Source organism: Colletes gigas, unplaced genomic scaffold, assembly GCF_013123115.1.
Source record: "Colletes gigas isolate AHSC1104 unplaced genomic scaffold, ASM1312311v1 Colletes_gigas_Sc00006, whole genome shotgun sequence".
Classification (NCBI taxonomy): domain Eukaryota; kingdom Metazoa; phylum Arthropoda; class Insecta; order Hymenoptera; family Colletidae; genus Colletes; species Colletes gigas.
The window spans coordinates 243,368-258,980 of NW_025106635.1; the positions used below are offsets into that span (position 1 = coordinate 243,368).

The window sequence follows — 15,613 nt, forward strand, 5'->3', positions numbered from 1 at the left end:
ATATATATATATATATACAGCATACACACAGAACTATATATGTAATAAAGTATAAAGAATTAATTAAGATATATTATACGAATATGTCGTATTATTATACGTCATTATGGACTTGACGCAAGGTCAGAATTGCTCGTGCCTAAAAGCACAGCTTGAAAAAATTTATTCGTTGAATCCTTTCCTTGGATATTAAACTTTCGAGGAAATTTTAATGATGCTTAAAGATCGAAAAATGGGTGAAAACGAAATCAATTCGATCGAGTGATTCACTGAACAGATACAATTGTGTACATAACGAACAGATATATTTACAAAGGGAAAAAATAGAAATACTATTTTTGTTTATTTAGTTTCGTTAATCATACAACAGCCTCCTGCTCTTTGATTTATCAGCAAAGCTGGTAGTGTCTTTGCGCCACAAAAATCGTGTATCTGTTTAGTTATCACACATACGTGCATACCTAATATAAATAGAAGTTATATAAATAAAAAGAAGAAAATACATTATCGTAGGATTAGCTGCTTGGGATAGTTTCCTTTACTTCGTCGAACGTTTAATAACCGAATTAAACGATTATACACCATTACACGTCGTATAATGTAATAGAGAGTTTACTACTGCTAATTTTATTATTTTTACACCTATACGATATATTTCGGTTGTATACTGTTTAATGTACAATCTCTATTGTCTTCTTTAATTGTAACGTGTGTCTTCGGACCATTCGTTCTTAGGGTGCGCTTCAAGGAAAATACGAATTCCCGTATGTCTTCGTTCGATCGAACGTTCGAATGATGATTAGAATCGAATAAGTTTCTATAAAGTATTCTTTCGTGTGATTCGTGTTTTGTCACGTACCAATATTAAAATCTAATCTGTTTGATAAAAAAAAAAAACAAAGAAAAAAGAAAAAGAATGAAGAAAAACCGTGAACACTTGTGCAAAGGAACTTGAAAATTGTTCGATATGTCCGAAGACTCGTTTTTTAACAGACTTTTAATCCCGCTGAATAAAAACTAAAAACAGAAAATAAAATATACGCGACTTGGATTTTTCCAGATGATGTATGTATGTACAATCGTATATATTTTTATTGCTTTTATGCACGGCACGTCCGCATTTAGTGGAATTTATATATTTCGTACGAAATATTTGTGATATAACACAGTGATTCGATCTCAAAACGAACGATAAACGTTTCAAACGTGATCTATGATAACTCAAAAGAGATGCGTTAATTTTTGCACGTATACCAAACATTTTCGCATTTACGAGTGTTTCCTTGAAACGTAAACCGACGAAGTGTCTTGTCGAGACAACAGTAAATGTGGTGCAGTTTAGCTTTTCTTTTCATAAGGGTCTAGACCAAACGCAATTATTATATTACATGTTGTAGCCTAAATACAAACATTTTGTAATAAAATTCAATATATTGAAATAATATCATAGGATGCTTTCCTCTCTCTTAAAAGCATTCGATTGTTGACGCGCGTCAATGTCGAAGCAATTTTTATTTATTTATGTTTTCAATTGTATTACCTTGTAGTAATATGAAACCATGATATTACAAGTATGCATTTTTTCCAGTCAATTATTTATTTTAAAATGAATGTCAGAAAATTTGAACTCGTCTTAAAAACATTAATTTTTCCCATTATAAATAGGAAAAATAATATCATAACACTGCATGTTATCTGTTCATTATTATATAATGTTTTAAGTAAACTTAAATATAAGTATAAAAGTATTTTCACAATTTCTTTTAAAACGAATGCACGTGAAACATACTTCGAACAGACATTCAGCATAATGTTACACTGAAAAAAAATCTTGGATCCATTGTGCAAAGTATTTTATAACAAATACGATGATCTTTTATTATGTATACAATGATTGTAATGAAAATAAGAAAACTTTGAATAAGTTTTGCAATCTAGGTTGCTGTTTTGGTATATAACACTGAATATCATTTAACAATTTTAACTTTATTGTGAAATACTTTCTCAGTAGAAGGTTTCACTTCACCAAATCTGGCTTTCCTTTTTTCTATTCTGGCTTCCAATTCGGCCTGAAACGAAGTACGATTACGAGAGTTATATATACATACATACATACATACATACATATATATATATGTATATGTAGTACGTATGTGTTTAAATATAATTTGACGTTATAACATTTCTATTTCATTCAATTTAATACCTTTTCCATTAAATTAGAAACAGATGTGCCGAATCTTTCTGCCCGTTTCTTTAAAACATCGTACGTAGTATGCTGCAAATGCATATAATAAATTATGCACGTCTAAAGCATGTACACAATGTTTCAATTATAATAAAACAAAAATATATACCACAGGTGTTTTTACAGAAGCAGCCGACTTGTTGTTTTGATTATTAATACTGAATCTTGCGGATCTAACTTCCTTTCTAGCAGCCTCCGATAGCGGTAATCCAAATTTCTTGGCCCTCATTTCTAGTCTCTGTTTAAATAACATAAATTTCATTAATGTATTATCTTCCGTTTTCAATCTGTATACCCTAAAATAAAATATTAATTATTACCTCTTTGATACCAAGCTCTGATAATTTAATAATTTTTCTTTCCGGTGGTGCCGTTTCGGTCGGTTTTGTATCGGTTTCAATTTTTTCTATCAGGTCATTTTTAATTTCTTCGATCACTGGTTTACGATTTAGAACTATCTTTTTTGCACTCATATTACTCTCTGTAGATAATTTTCTTTTTTCATTTGCTTCTTGCGAATCTGGTTTACTGGATAGCTCTTCTATTTCTTCATCCTACGTAAACAGAAATATTCTCCACGGTTACATCATTAATGCTATATTAAATTTATATTAAACTATCACGAGCATTGTTACATATTATTTTTCTTTTTAGCAAATTCAAATTAACAGTTTATCTTAAATACTTACGCCAAGAACAGCATCTTCGTCTAAAATTTCTTCTGCCGTTTCGTCCAAAGATAATGCAGAATCTGACAATGAAAATCACAGTTCTATCAATATTTACTTTCTACAGGGAAAAATATGTACTTAAAAACTAATTCAAAAACATATACCACCATGTATTGCTAGCTGAAGCCTCTCCACCAGCTCATTTTTGTTACCAGTTGTAGGAAGACCTCTTTGTTTTAATTCAATTTTCAAGTCTGCAACCTATTTAATAACACTCGTGTTCAATTCTATTAAAATATTATTCTAGAACCTTAATAAAATATACAATTCCTACAAGGCACGACAAATTTAAAGCATCAATTATTTACGAATATTTATATGTATAACATATGAATGAAGTTGTTTTAGGCCGTGAATAGAAAAGCTTTTTCGCCAAATTTTAAGGTTAATTTTCCGGGTGTTTAATATATCAACAAAATGTACATAGATTACCTTCATTTTTGAAAGTTCCGTGAGCCCTTTTTCGTAAGATGAATCAGCCATGATGCATTTGTATTATTTTATTTCAATAATTCGTTTCGGGTCTCGATTAACATGTCAGAAATTTTCGCAGAATAGTTGTTAGAAATCAGAGAGCAAATCAAACCTAACTGTACACACTAGAAAACGTAGAGAGTTCAATATCACTACTTTCGTGACTATGACTACTCTCTGATCAACCAAGTTTCGATCACGAATAAGTAGATAATAACTGAAAAGATGAATTATAAAATACCTGACCGAACATGAACGGTCCAACACCACCTATTTAAAAAGTAAACGTAACTTTTATGCATCAACTATGTTCGGTTATTACTCAACTTTTAAAACGTCTCTATACGTGAATTTTTCGATACGTCAATTATTCAAATTGGGTTCTATTAGTTTCTGTACTTGATCTAGCGAGACGAAAAACTCGCATAAATTGTACAACCATGTGATTGAAACCGAATTTCATTGGTCTGCTGTGTTTTCGGTTAGTGTTTCCAGATCGAGCACTAGGTGCACTGGGAACTTGTCATTCCACTTTTGCACACCACGACTAAAATAGTATTTATCTATATCTCAAAACCATAGTACACATTTTCATAACATAATCATAAAGAATATTTTACACATAGTGTGCGAAAGTGAAGACGAAGCCTTCGATGCTCATCATTCCACTTGGCAGATAGACCCTTGCCAACATTCAAGGATACTTTTTAGAACCATTCCGCCTGTACCTAATTAACAAGTTATTAACGAATATCGGAAGTCGGGACACTGTTTTATGCAACACCTCAAGGAACAATTGCTAATAACTAATTAATTAGAACATGGACCGTTGCAAAATCGGTCCTTGAATGTTACCAGGGATGTCTACTTGATTCTCTAATAGCCAAAATATGGGTATTATGGTTGAAAAGTTGATAATTCATCGATCAAAACAGACGGTGATACAGCCATAAATGTTCCGACTTCCGATATTCGTTAATAACGTCTTAATTACTGGCGGAATTATTATATATTATTCACCAATTTAATTTATTTATAAAACATGCTATCAAGATGTCGACGCTTATTTTTATTTAACAAAGTTAGAAATGTGTAAAACATTCCTTATATTTATATCGATGAAAAATAAAAATCACAGTACATATATTCCACGCTTTTTATTTAAATTATCCCCTACCTATCCCAATAATTCCTTAATTTTTATAAATTCTAAAGTTAAAAATATTATTCGAATTTAATTAAGTCCTTTAACCACTTCTCTATACATTATTTCATGTAATTAATAAGTTATAAACAATTTATTTCAATGTATTGCGCAAAAATCTGCAAACAAACAGTATCGCCATCTAATATCAGGAATTCTAACTGCTAAAGTGCATATATATATATACGAGCTCACGTACGTGAATGACCTATAGTTGTGTTAAAATCTGCAAAGAAACAGTGTCGCCATCTAATATCAGTGTTTCGAAGTCAAAAAATCGTCCCAGGATCACAGAATGTTAGTGGAGGTATCCGGAGTACAGCTACCCCCACTCCTCCTACTCTTGATACGCACTACCTTGATTATTCATTAATAACTCCTTTTCTGGGATTAAAATATGAACTTTTAGAATCGAAAAATGTAGTATAGACCCTTGGCTTGATTCAAGGATAGTTTTTAGAACCATTCTGCTAGTAATTAAGATGTTATTAACGAATATCGTAAGTCGGAACATTTACGGCTGTATCACCGTCTGCTTTAATCGATGAATTATCCATTTTTCAACTATAATACCCATATTTTGGCTATTAGAGAACCAAGTCGACATCCCTGGCAACATTCAAGGACCGATTTCGTAGCGCTCCATGCTCTAGTTAATTAGTTATTAGCGATAGATCCCCAAGGTGTCCCGTTAAAATGTGAAAAACAGTGTCCCGACTTCCGATATTCGTTAATAACTATTTAATGAGGCATAGCGTGGTTCTAAAAACTATCCTTGAATCTAGCCAAGGGTCTAGACTATATTCTCCAATTCTAAAAGTTCATAATTTGTTCCCAGGAAATGCGTAATTAGTAAATTAACGAGCAGTAATTCATGACAAGCGGAGAATTATCGATTGTTGGATGGTGGCGCCAACTAGTGGCGAAAACAGCGTACTATGGGCTTCTCGGCTTCGTAATGAATTGTTGCTCGTTAATTTACTAATTACGCCTTTCCTGGGTACAAATTATGAACTTTTAGAATTTAAGAATATAGTCTAGACCCTTGGCAACATTCAAGGATAGTTTTTAGGACCATGCTATGCCTCATTAAATAGTTATTAACGAATATCGGAAGTCGTCCCACGGTTTCTAACTTTTTTCACGTGACACCTTAGACATTTATCGCTAATAACTAATTAATTAGAGCATGGAGCGCTACAAAATCGGTCCTTGAATGTTGCCAGAGATGTCTACTTGGTTCCTTAATAGCCAGAATATGGGTGTTATAGTTGAAAATTCGATAATTCATCGATTAAAGCAGACGGTGATACAGCCGTAAATGTTCCGACTTACGATATTTGTTAATAACGTCTTAATTACTAGCGGAATGGTTCTAAAAACTATCCTTGAATTTAGCCAAGGGTCTATACTACATTCTTCGATTCTAAAAGTTCCTATTTTAATCCCAGGAAAGGAGTAATTAACGAATAATCAAGGTACTGCGTATTAGGAGTAGGAGGAGTGGGGGTAGCTGTACTCCGGATACCTCCACTAACATTCTGTGATCCTGGGACGATTTTTTGACTTCGAAACCCTGATAGTAGATGGCGATACTGTTTCTTTGCAGATTTTAACACAACTATAGGTCATTCACGTAAGTACGTGAGCTCGTATATATATATATGCACTTTAGCAGTTAGAATTCCTGATATTAGATGGCGATACTGTTTGTTTGCAGATTTTTGCGCAATATTGAAATAAATTGTTTATAACTTATTAATTACATGAAATAATGTTTAGAGAAGTGATTGAAGGACTTAATTAAATTCGAATAATATTTTTAACTTTAGAATTTATAAAAATTAAGGAATTAAGGAAGGCCTGCTACATTGTGCTACAGACACATCGACGCGTCCAAACATTTAGTCGAAAAGTTTATCAAGTTTGTGATTGCACGTGAGTAAGTATGGTGTTTTCTGTGAAAGAGGAATGTATGAAACAAGTTCCATGGTTTTCACTGTAAGTACAAGAATAATTCTGTAATAATGTTCACAGACTATCGATCATAAATATTATGACACTTAATTTCGTAGAAAGTAATCGTAGGTAGAATAACCTTCATGGGATCATTTCGAAGATTAAAACTCTCCATACGTTTCACATTCCTAAATTATGGTTTCTCTAATGCCTTTTTATGAATTATTTTCGGAAATAACCATTTTCACTTGGTCATTATACTCAAAGCGTGAAGAGACATTTGAACACATTGGTTCAATTATTGTGAGCATTACAAGCAAGTGTCATTATACTTATGATCAGTAACGTGTCGTATGATTTTCATTTAAAAGTTCAATTTACATTCTATAGAACCGAATGGTATGAAGTGTATAAACAAATTTATTCGAACGACACGGTTGAGCAAACCAAAGCATGCGATACGTTGCTTGCATGGAAAGCAAGGTAAAGTAATATTTCATCTTTATTTTGAGTTTATAATACATTGTGAAACATAAGGTAAACTAACAGAATGAATTTTAGGATGCCAAAATTACCATTAGGAGTCGATTGTACACTTTCGATCGTGCAAGTGTGTCTTAGAGATCGTGAATGGTCACCCAAGATTAACAATGGGGAGTTGCCGATTAGTTATGAAAATGATTTGTCCCTGATGTACTCCACCACCATAATGAGATTTTTAAATCATATATCTAACTTAGGACACACAAAGCACACATCCCTGTTTCAAATTGCCAAACAGCTAAATATCCCAGAATGGATAGTGAATTTGAGGCACGATACTGCTCATGGACACCAATTGCCATCCATAGGTGTATTGAGAATAGCTATAAATATATTATTAACTTGGTTGCATGTAAGTATTTATTTTTTTAGCTATGTACAAACTTCCTATCTGTGCAATGATTTTGAATATAATTTCTTGTTTCCATATAATCTATCGATTGTATTAAATGTTATGTTTAAAGGAAGAATATTGGGCAACCGAAGTTAAAAGAATGGAACAATCTATGGTCACTGGCGAGTCTGTAAAGGAAGTCGAAGAAACTGAAGAGATACAAGAATTTAGTGACTTGATTGAACTTTGGACCGCTGTTAATTTGTATATTCATGCGGGATACAATTTAGTATCGGATATTCCAGATCCTCGACTCAAGTACATATAAATTTCAACTGCAACAAATTAATTACAATACATTTATAATGACAAATTGATTTTTTTATTAGGGAAACGTTACAAGATCTGCATTTGTACGCCAGCTCCTTGCTGGAACAAAATAACGAAAACATAGAAAACGATAAAGATAATTATAGACAAGATGCTACCGATGGTATAAAAAAGGACAAAAAATACAAATTAGTGACCGCAAAAGTTATTCTTCTGTCCGAAATCTCTAGATATCTTAATAAAAAATCCATCCCCAATAAGAAGGATATAGTTTACAATGCGCTTCTCAATTCGGAAGCTTTTTTACCAAGCAAAGATATTTTGCAGATTTTCGTTCAAAAGGAAACAACTGTAACTGACTTGGAAAATCATATCTTACCGTTAGACATGATATCATTTTGGAAAGATATTATATTTTTATTATATGAAAAGGAAATGATGGAAACCATAATTCTAGAATTACTAAATTTAATGAATAATGAACAAGTAACTAAAGATAGAAAACTATTAGCTTCTTTATGGATAAGTTCTATATGTTATAGTTTTGTGAAATTAGATGCCGCCCATTGTATAGCTCGAACATTGGAATACGAGTTACAAGTCGCAGAAAAAAGATTACCACCAAAAACTTTTCAACTTAAAGTGAAGGAAGAAACGGATCATACTTATCCACACCTGAAAGATGTTTTCTGGTTTAATTTATCGAGCGTAGTGTTACCTTGTCTAACCGACGTAAATTTTGTTTTAAAATTTATATTAAACGCAAACGAGTTGTCTATGAAATTCATTCTACCCATGTTAGAGTTAACAAGTCCAAAACTAGACGAAGAAAGAAAACAATTATTATTAAATTTAATCAACATTAGCGTGACAGGAAATACAACAAACGATGAAAATTTCACTCAGTATCAAAACATTTTTACTCTTAAAGATATTTGTAATCAACATGATCGTATCCTAGATTTAGATAACGAACAGAACAAATCTAAAGGTACAACGTCTCATTTTTTAAGCGATGAAAAGGTTCGAACTCAATGTTGGAAATTACCGTCTAGTGAGTACATAAAATTACGTTTTTATTTAATAAAAATATTTACCATGAATATGATACGAAAATTGAAATTTTTTTTAGCGAATTATCATTGGGTGAATTGTCCAATTGGTTTACTTCCTTGGCAAATTGATTCCATGCAAGTTTTAAATCCTCTTAAGAAAATATCACAGAAATACAATGTTTTAGCTTTGGAGTCTGAAATTACTCCTGGAATTATAGATAGTAAAGATTTGAAAATGAAAAGTAAAATTAATTGGAACAATGTCCTGAGGAAAAAGAAACGTTCGAAACGGAAATACGAACGAAGGAATGCAGACATTATAATAAATAGAGCATTAGAGACTGCCAAAAAACAAAAATAATACATTAAATTTCTATTCAAATATTTTATTTATAAATGTTCGTAGGAAATGTGAAAACAACAAACAAGTAATTCAACGATGTATTCTTATAATTTAATAAATAAATTATATAATTCTATCAAAATGTACTAATATAAAAAATTCTTCAACTACTTATTGTCTACTTTTAACTAATAAATATACATTTCTCAATGTTGCAAATATCAAATGTAATTTTATACATGAATCTGTATGTACATGCTTTTACAGATATCTACAGCATAATACAATTTATACACTATTATTCCATAGAACCCACTTGTTTTAAGTAAGTTTCTCATCTGGTATATACTATGTATATACATACTATAAATGTATAAAAATCACAAATTAAATTCGTCGAAATATATATTTCCAACATTGCTATATTAAAGAATAAAAATTTTTGTTTATCACAATATGTATATAAAATCTTGGCATCCCTGGTACACCCATCGTATCATAGATTGAACATTTGGTACACAAATTAGTTTTAACAAATTTCAACCAATTGAATAAAATTCGTCCAAGTATCGTAAAATTTATGACACCGTTTGTTTCTTTGGTTGTATGTTTTCAACATATATAAACAACAAACATATCTATACACAAACAAAATACAATATACCTTCTTTCCAATTCTAATTAAAATGAGTAGACTTTCTTATTAGTAGTGTTGGTTTTCCTGAGCACTTCTGCAAGATATTTAGTCGAGTGGAAACCAAACTGATCCAATGGTATTCGAGACATTACCGCTATTCTGCAATTTTATAAAAAAACGTTGATAAAACCATAAAATTGTATCTTATTATTTTTTACTTTTACTGTGTATCAGTGAGGCCTTGTTGTATAATGCCCACTCGATAAGAAAACGAATTTGTGATCTGCGCATCTTTTCCGTTCTAAAAGTGATGCTGTTTCTTAATACGTTTATAATAATTACCTGTCACCGGATATATTGCACAAAAACTTCCAATAAGACGGTCGTAAAAGTTGTGGTTCAAGAATGGCTACATGAAAGAGTACCGCCGTACTAAAGCAATATAATAAAATTACAAATCCCTTTACTTCAGGTACAATTTTCCTTTCCACGAGATCATTCCACAACAACTGAAGAGAAATTTTCATATGATAAAGGAAAATTTTGCACATGGAATAAAAGTATCAAACATATGAATTAGAAAACTATCTGTAAGAGATACCTGTAATGCTTTCCACATAAAGTACAAAGCTACGGTACTATTATTGTAAGACGAAAATGCTAGACCACCTATAAATCCTGCAGGAATAGCATAATAGGAAGAATCTTTTTGTAAAAATCTCCTTAACGAACAAGATACTAGCTGAAATAAAAACTGTTGTAATAAAACACACGGAAATAATGATACAAAGATACAGAATATAACAGTACCCTATAAAGTCCTGAAAAACCTCCTAAAAACACAGCCAAATTGAAGTTGTTTTTCTTTAAGATTATAGATTTTATTAATTGTGGTTTTTTAAGTAACTTCTTAATTTGAAAGATTAAATTAAGCAATAACTGAGCACTTAAACCATAGCCAAAAAGTTTTACACTGCCCTGTAAATAAAAATATCATTAATAAACATTTAAAATTTAAAATTTTGTATAAATTCCTGTTTGATATTTATTTATATACATAAATACCATTAATATATAATAAGCACAACCGTGAGGATGTGGACAGGACACATGTTTGCCCAGACCTTTTATTGCTTCGATAATCCTCTTATAAACTGCAAGGGATTTCATGAATATATTCTCTTTACAAAGTTTGTTAGTTTTATCACGTTTCTGTTTTAAACTTTCTTTATTGCATTTAGTAGCAGAACTCTGTAATATATTAGCTTGTGGGTAGTTCTCTTGAAGGGATTCAGTCTCCTCGTATTTTCCAACGACAAATCTAATAAAGAATTTACACATATTTAAAACTGTTGGCAATTTCATAATTAACGCAAATACCATAAAATAAGAGTAAATACCTAAGTATTTTATATACGGAATCTTGTTTATTTGTTTTGGATCGAAGAAAGTAAAGTAACACTGCCGTGCTTACAGCAAAAATGTACGTTTCGCCCTTTGGAATCGAAGAATAATATCCCCTGGCTTGTCCCATTCTGAACAGAGTTTCTGTTGCCTAATAAGGAATGCGATAATTAACATATTTCTGAAGTAATGTAGATTTTCATTATGATATTACCATGATGAGGAATTATGGAATTAGAACTAATCTACTCACAATGTTAGATACGTATAAACATAGTAGAGTACGTCGAGATGGTCTTTCAATAAGAATAGCCATCAAACTAGACAGGAACGATGGTAGAAATGATACAGTCAGCACATTAAAACTCCCAAGTATTCGTCTGAAATATAAGGTTTTAAATAAACACATGAGCATATTGTAACGAAAAATATGATTGCATCAAACGGATATAATAAATAAACTGTTAAATCTATCTGCTGCATACCATGCAAAATCATGTTTTTAAAGACTGGTGCAGAAATATAAATATCATCGAAAGTCTACATACACCTAGCAAAGTGTCCAAGTTTAACATTGCTTATACTTATAATAAAACTTTAAAATGAAATTTCTCAATAACAAAAACCCATTTTAATGAACTATACGAGGTTCTTATCGTTTAATATTAATACCATAAATTATACCCGATCTTAAAAACAATTTCCACGCTTATAAATTCTCTTTGTAAGTACTGAATTGATTTTTCAAATCAAGGGTATTAATACAGTTTTATAAAAACAATTTAACATGTACTCTTTGAGTGGCAAATAACTTGTTTGCAAGTCATGTGAATAAAATTAGAATTAATTTTAACACACCTCAGGCTACAAATAAACATAGAATACGAAAAGGCACTCCACGAGAGAAAAGCGGTTGACTGTAAAATACCCGATATTGTTTTTTCGACATCCTTTTTCGTTGGCATCTTTCTTCTCATTAAAAACGTAACCTAAAAATATAAACGTAAAATATTAAAGGAAACAGAAATCGTACGAGATTCATGAGATGAATATCACGGTGTTTTAGTTTAATACAGGATTTGTTCATAAAAAAAACTATAAGTCATTTTTAAATTAAAAGATTGACAAACCATTCCCCTAAAAAATCCGTCGATACCAGATGTGAAATGTTATTTGCCAAACGACCATCATAAATCATTATTCGACTAATCGTAAGCACTACGACACTAGCATACGTTTGAATAGTTTCCCTTGCGTTACGAGTAATTTTAGATGGAAAACAATAATGAAAAGGTATTTTGAAATACGTTTCTACTATAGGAAAGTTTGCGTATTTATCCGTGCGAGATAATTTCTATAATCGTTACATTTTTGTATCGAGAACAAAGTATAAAAAAAAAAGAAAGAAAGAAAAATAAAGAAAAAAGAAACTGTAAACATACTACGTAAACAGTAGAGTATATCCTGAGGCTCTCTTGAAGGGCATGCAGACCGAGACCGGCTGTTGTACTGATACAATCATCTGTCCAAGGATGCGCATATTCTCTGCAGGATGCATTTATAAAGAATTTGCTCAGTTGAGAAGGCATTCTTCGGGAATCAACAAACAGTTTCTTCCGAGAGTCGACTCTTTGATCACGGAAACGTCAATGTTGTTGTAATTGTTGCATACAGCAAAAATCTCAGAATGACACTTCTCCTGTCACTGTTTATTGCTGTTCATTTGATACCATAAAATACTTTTGTTGGTCCCATTTTCCTGGCCGTAGCTACACATCAATTTAGAATTGCGCAACGAGAACTTGAGAATTAATCCGATCGCGAACCGGCAAGGCTGTATGTATCGATTAAAGATATTTAACGTGGATTAGATAAAAAATTGGTTTGTTTTAAACTTCGGTCTCTCGATGCTGATCGTCAACGCTCGCGATCGTGCACGCAGATAAAAGAATCTCACGGCGCAGTGCGAGAACCCGTGCGACCTCGCCGACCGCTCGTCACTGACTAAAGCAGACACTCAGACCTCAGACAGTGGTCAGTGGTGCAGAAATCTTGATTCTAGCTAGCTGGCTCGCGTTATCGAGCGACCTTAAACCTTATTTCCTAATGAAATGATAAAAAAATGAAAAAAGCATTATAATAAGACAATTTTAAAAACGTGAACGACTTTGAAAGCGAAAAAGAAAAAGTTAGTTACAATTTTATTAGAAGTTGCCATAAATATCACAGAGGTATTAACGTATAATATATAATTTACAATGCAAACATTTGGTGCGTTAAGAATTGTATAAAACGATACATGAATTGTTCGACAATGCACCGAGTCTGCATTATAAATTCTATTGTTTTTAAAACGACAAATTGCTCTTTCGGTAAATTTCTGATTATAGCAACAGGGATCTGTCATGTCGATTCCAATTATATCGGAACACACTCTACGAGAGACGGTAACTTTCTAATTGCATTTCCGACATACCGTTACCGCGAACTTACTTGATGCGGAAGTGCACTGAACTGCAATTACCGTGACGAAATGAAGTTTATTAAACGACAAGATATAACATTCAATACCTCATATTTAATAGTAATCGCCTATAGATAAATAATAACTAATTGACCTCGTGTATGGCATGACCAATCGTCTGAACTTTGGAGCGTGTCCTGAAACTTTCACGCTGAAAGCGAGGCCTGTTCTTACACGATTCATGCATTTGCATTATTACATAATGTATGCTTTCGTCAGATCGCCAGTCGTTATGAAAAATCGTTAAAATATACCGGCTAAAGATATCTCCATCAAATTTTCACGAAGCGAATCTTCAAACTCGATTTTCTTGAAAACGAAACTTGAAATGAAATAAAGTTAGCCTATGTGTTTTAAATATTTTTTAATAAGGAATTACCTGCTGCATGTCGTTCACGTGACATTACATAATAAATGAATTAATAAATATTCAAAGTGATATTTATAAAGGGGTAGGTATACATATCGCCATGATCTTTCAAACACTTTCGATAGTCAGACGAAAAAATGTTTCAGACAGTTTCTAGTCAGCTGCAAATTTTATAGAATATGTGGTTTACAATTGTCTAAAATCAAAGTTTTAGTCTCGTAAAAGATGAAGATGATCTTGATCTTTTATCGAAATCTACTTCATGTTTCGTGTCCATTCGCTCTCCCCGTAGTACCCATCACGTTTATATCGATATATGTACATACTTCCGAATAGTATGTACATCTCTTCGATCGACATGAAATTTATAAAGGTGAGGATTCTAAATATAAAATTAAAAGTTTAACAAATAAATAGTTGTCGATCGGAGAGATTGTACAAATGCCAAGACTACAATTTTAATAACAAATGAAACGTTTAAAATTTGTATTTTATGCCTATAAATGTATATGTAACATATTAATGAGAATTGTCTAACGAAAACAAGACGAACCTCGAAATTGACCTCGAGCCATATGAGGCTTTAATCACTTCCAATGTCTGTGACCTAGTTTACATATCGTATATTTGGTACGCGTATAAAGTATCATTCACTCGGTGTAAACGATGGTGAACAGAGTTAGTATGGTTTCACCCAATACGACTGAAAAAAACACGGATTTGAGGAGCAGTTCAAAGAGTAAACTTATAGGCAAAAGTGTAATTTAAGTTCAAAATACGAAGGAAAACGATCTCTAGGATATCCTCCCGCCATCTTACAATGGTCTATTACTAATGCCATTTGTTTGAAACAGATACATAAGGCATGAAAGCAATGAAATTTGCGGCAAAATGCAAATGCATATACCTTATGACATTTTAAACGCCCATTTTAAAAGAACATAACTCCATTCAAGTTAAATATTTTCTAAATCTTAGAATAAAACATGGATCGTATACCTAGTAAGCAATTTGTTGATACAGGGACAGGGCAGATTGGCGCCAAATTAAATGGCGCGAAACGACAGATCCATTAGCAATCTGTCCTCTTATTTGATTATGATTTTATCGTTACAATCTTGCTGCTAATAATGGCCAACTGTTTAATGGCTAGAACAGAGCGGTAAACCCGCTATTGTGACGCCATAAGGCATAGTCCACGGCAATCCATGATAAAATTTTGAGTTTGCTACCAATCTGCCATCTGTCAGCAGTGTTGAGTAAATTTTATTCACGAATAATGAGTATTAATTTTGGATTTATTTGTAAACAAACTTTTTCTCGTAGCTTTACTCGCCTGAATGTTGACTTGGAAAAATCTGTTATTGAAATGTAATTTGAAAATTACATGTTGTCGGCTGTGATGATCACAGTGTGATCTGTGACTAAGTAACCGTTGAAAACATGCCTTTACCTAG

General features: G+C 32.1%; 3 protein-coding genes across 5 annotated transcripts; 1 reads left to right on the plus strand and 2 right to left on the minus strand.

Moving 5' to 3' along the window:
- Positions 1 to 1,794: 1,794 nt before the first annotated feature.
- Positions 1,795 to 3,837, minus strand: LOC122395681 (SAP domain-containing ribonucleoprotein). 2 transcript variants are annotated; one of them, XM_043393465.1, is made up of 7 exons: positions 3,412 to 3,837; positions 3,084 to 3,180; positions 2,938 to 2,999; positions 2,569 to 2,802; positions 2,358 to 2,486; positions 2,207 to 2,278; positions 1,795 to 2,069 (listed from the first exon to the last, which is right to left on the minus strand). In XM_043393465.1, the coding sequence occupies exons 1-7, from the start codon at positions 3,460 to 3,462 to the stop codon at positions 1,968 to 1,970; spliced, it is 747 nt and encodes a 248-aa protein (XP_043249400.1). In that variant the 5' UTR covers positions 3,463 to 3,837; the 3' UTR covers positions 1,795 to 1,967. The 2 variants fall into 2 exon arrangements, with proteins under 2 accessions (XP_043249400.1, XP_043249401.1); XM_043393466.1 differs by having other exon boundaries at positions 1,796 to 2,069; positions 3,087 to 3,180.
- A 2,581-nt stretch (positions 3,838 to 6,418) lies between these two features.
- Positions 6,419 to 9,323, plus strand: LOC122395627 (ribosomal biogenesis protein LAS1L). Its single transcript, XM_043393362.1, has 6 exons — positions 6,419 to 6,658; positions 7,007 to 7,099; positions 7,178 to 7,511; positions 7,624 to 7,811; positions 7,883 to 8,877; positions 8,956 to 9,323. Exons 1-6 carry the CDS (start codon positions 6,606 to 6,608, stop codon positions 9,237 to 9,239), a joined length of 1,947 nt encoding a protein of 648 aa, XP_043249297.1. The 5' UTR covers positions 6,419 to 6,605; the 3' UTR covers positions 9,240 to 9,323.
- A 347-nt stretch (positions 9,324 to 9,670) lies between these two features.
- On the minus strand, positions 9,671 to 13,255 carry LOC122395646 (transmembrane protein 135-like). 2 transcript variants are annotated; one of them, XM_043393405.1, is made up of 9 exons: positions 12,705 to 13,255; positions 12,121 to 12,251; positions 11,516 to 11,642; positions 11,259 to 11,413; positions 10,924 to 11,179; positions 10,669 to 10,836; positions 10,460 to 10,600; positions 10,201 to 10,367; positions 9,671 to 10,017 (listed from the first exon to the last, which is right to left on the minus strand). In XM_043393405.1, exons 1-9 carry the CDS (start codon positions 12,849 to 12,851, stop codon positions 9,903 to 9,905), a joined length of 1,407 nt encoding a protein of 468 aa, XP_043249340.1. In that variant the 5' UTR covers positions 12,852 to 13,255; the 3' UTR covers positions 9,671 to 9,902. The 2 variants fall into 2 exon arrangements, with proteins under 2 accessions (XP_043249340.1, XP_043249341.1); XM_043393406.1 differs by lacking the exon at positions 12,705 to 13,255 and adding an exon at positions 12,393 to 12,514.
- Between the last annotated feature and the right edge of the window lie 2,358 nt (positions 13,256 to 15,613).

Coding starts and splice junctions, on each gene's coding strand:
- LOC122395681 (XM_043393465.1), bottom strand. CDS start 3,462: ATGGCTGATTCATCTTACGAAAAAGGGCTCACGGAACTTTCAAAAATG. Junction 2,487..2,568: donor CAGAGCTTGGTATCAAAGAG/GTAATAATTAAT, acceptor TTATTTAAACAG/AGACTAGAAATGAGGGCCAA. Junction 2,279..2,357: donor CTTCTGTAAAAACACCTGTG/GTATATATTTTT, acceptor ATGCATTTGCAG/CATACTACGTACGATGTTTT.
- LOC122395627 (XM_043393362.1), top strand. CDS start 6,606: ATGGTGTTTTCTGTGAAAGAGGAATGTATGAAACAAGTTCCATGGTTT. Junction 6,659..7,006: donor CAAGTTCCATGGTTTTCACT/GTAAGTACAAGA, acceptor TACATTCTATAG/AACCGAATGGTATGAAGTGT. Junction 8,878..8,955: donor ATGTTGGAAATTACCGTCTA/GTGAGTACATAA, acceptor AATTTTTTTTAG/CGAATTATCATTGGGTGAAT.
- LOC122395646 (XM_043393405.1), bottom strand. CDS start 12,851: ATGCCTTCTCAACTGAGCAAATTCTTTATAAATGCATCCTGCAGAGAA. Junction 11,414..11,515: donor GTTTATACGTATCTAACATT/GTGAGTAGATTA, acceptor ATTCCTTATTAG/GCAACAGAAACTCTGTTCAG. Junction 10,018..10,200: donor TGCAATATATCCGGTGACAG/GTAATTATTATA, acceptor ATAAAATTGCAG/AATAGCGGTAATGTCTCGAA.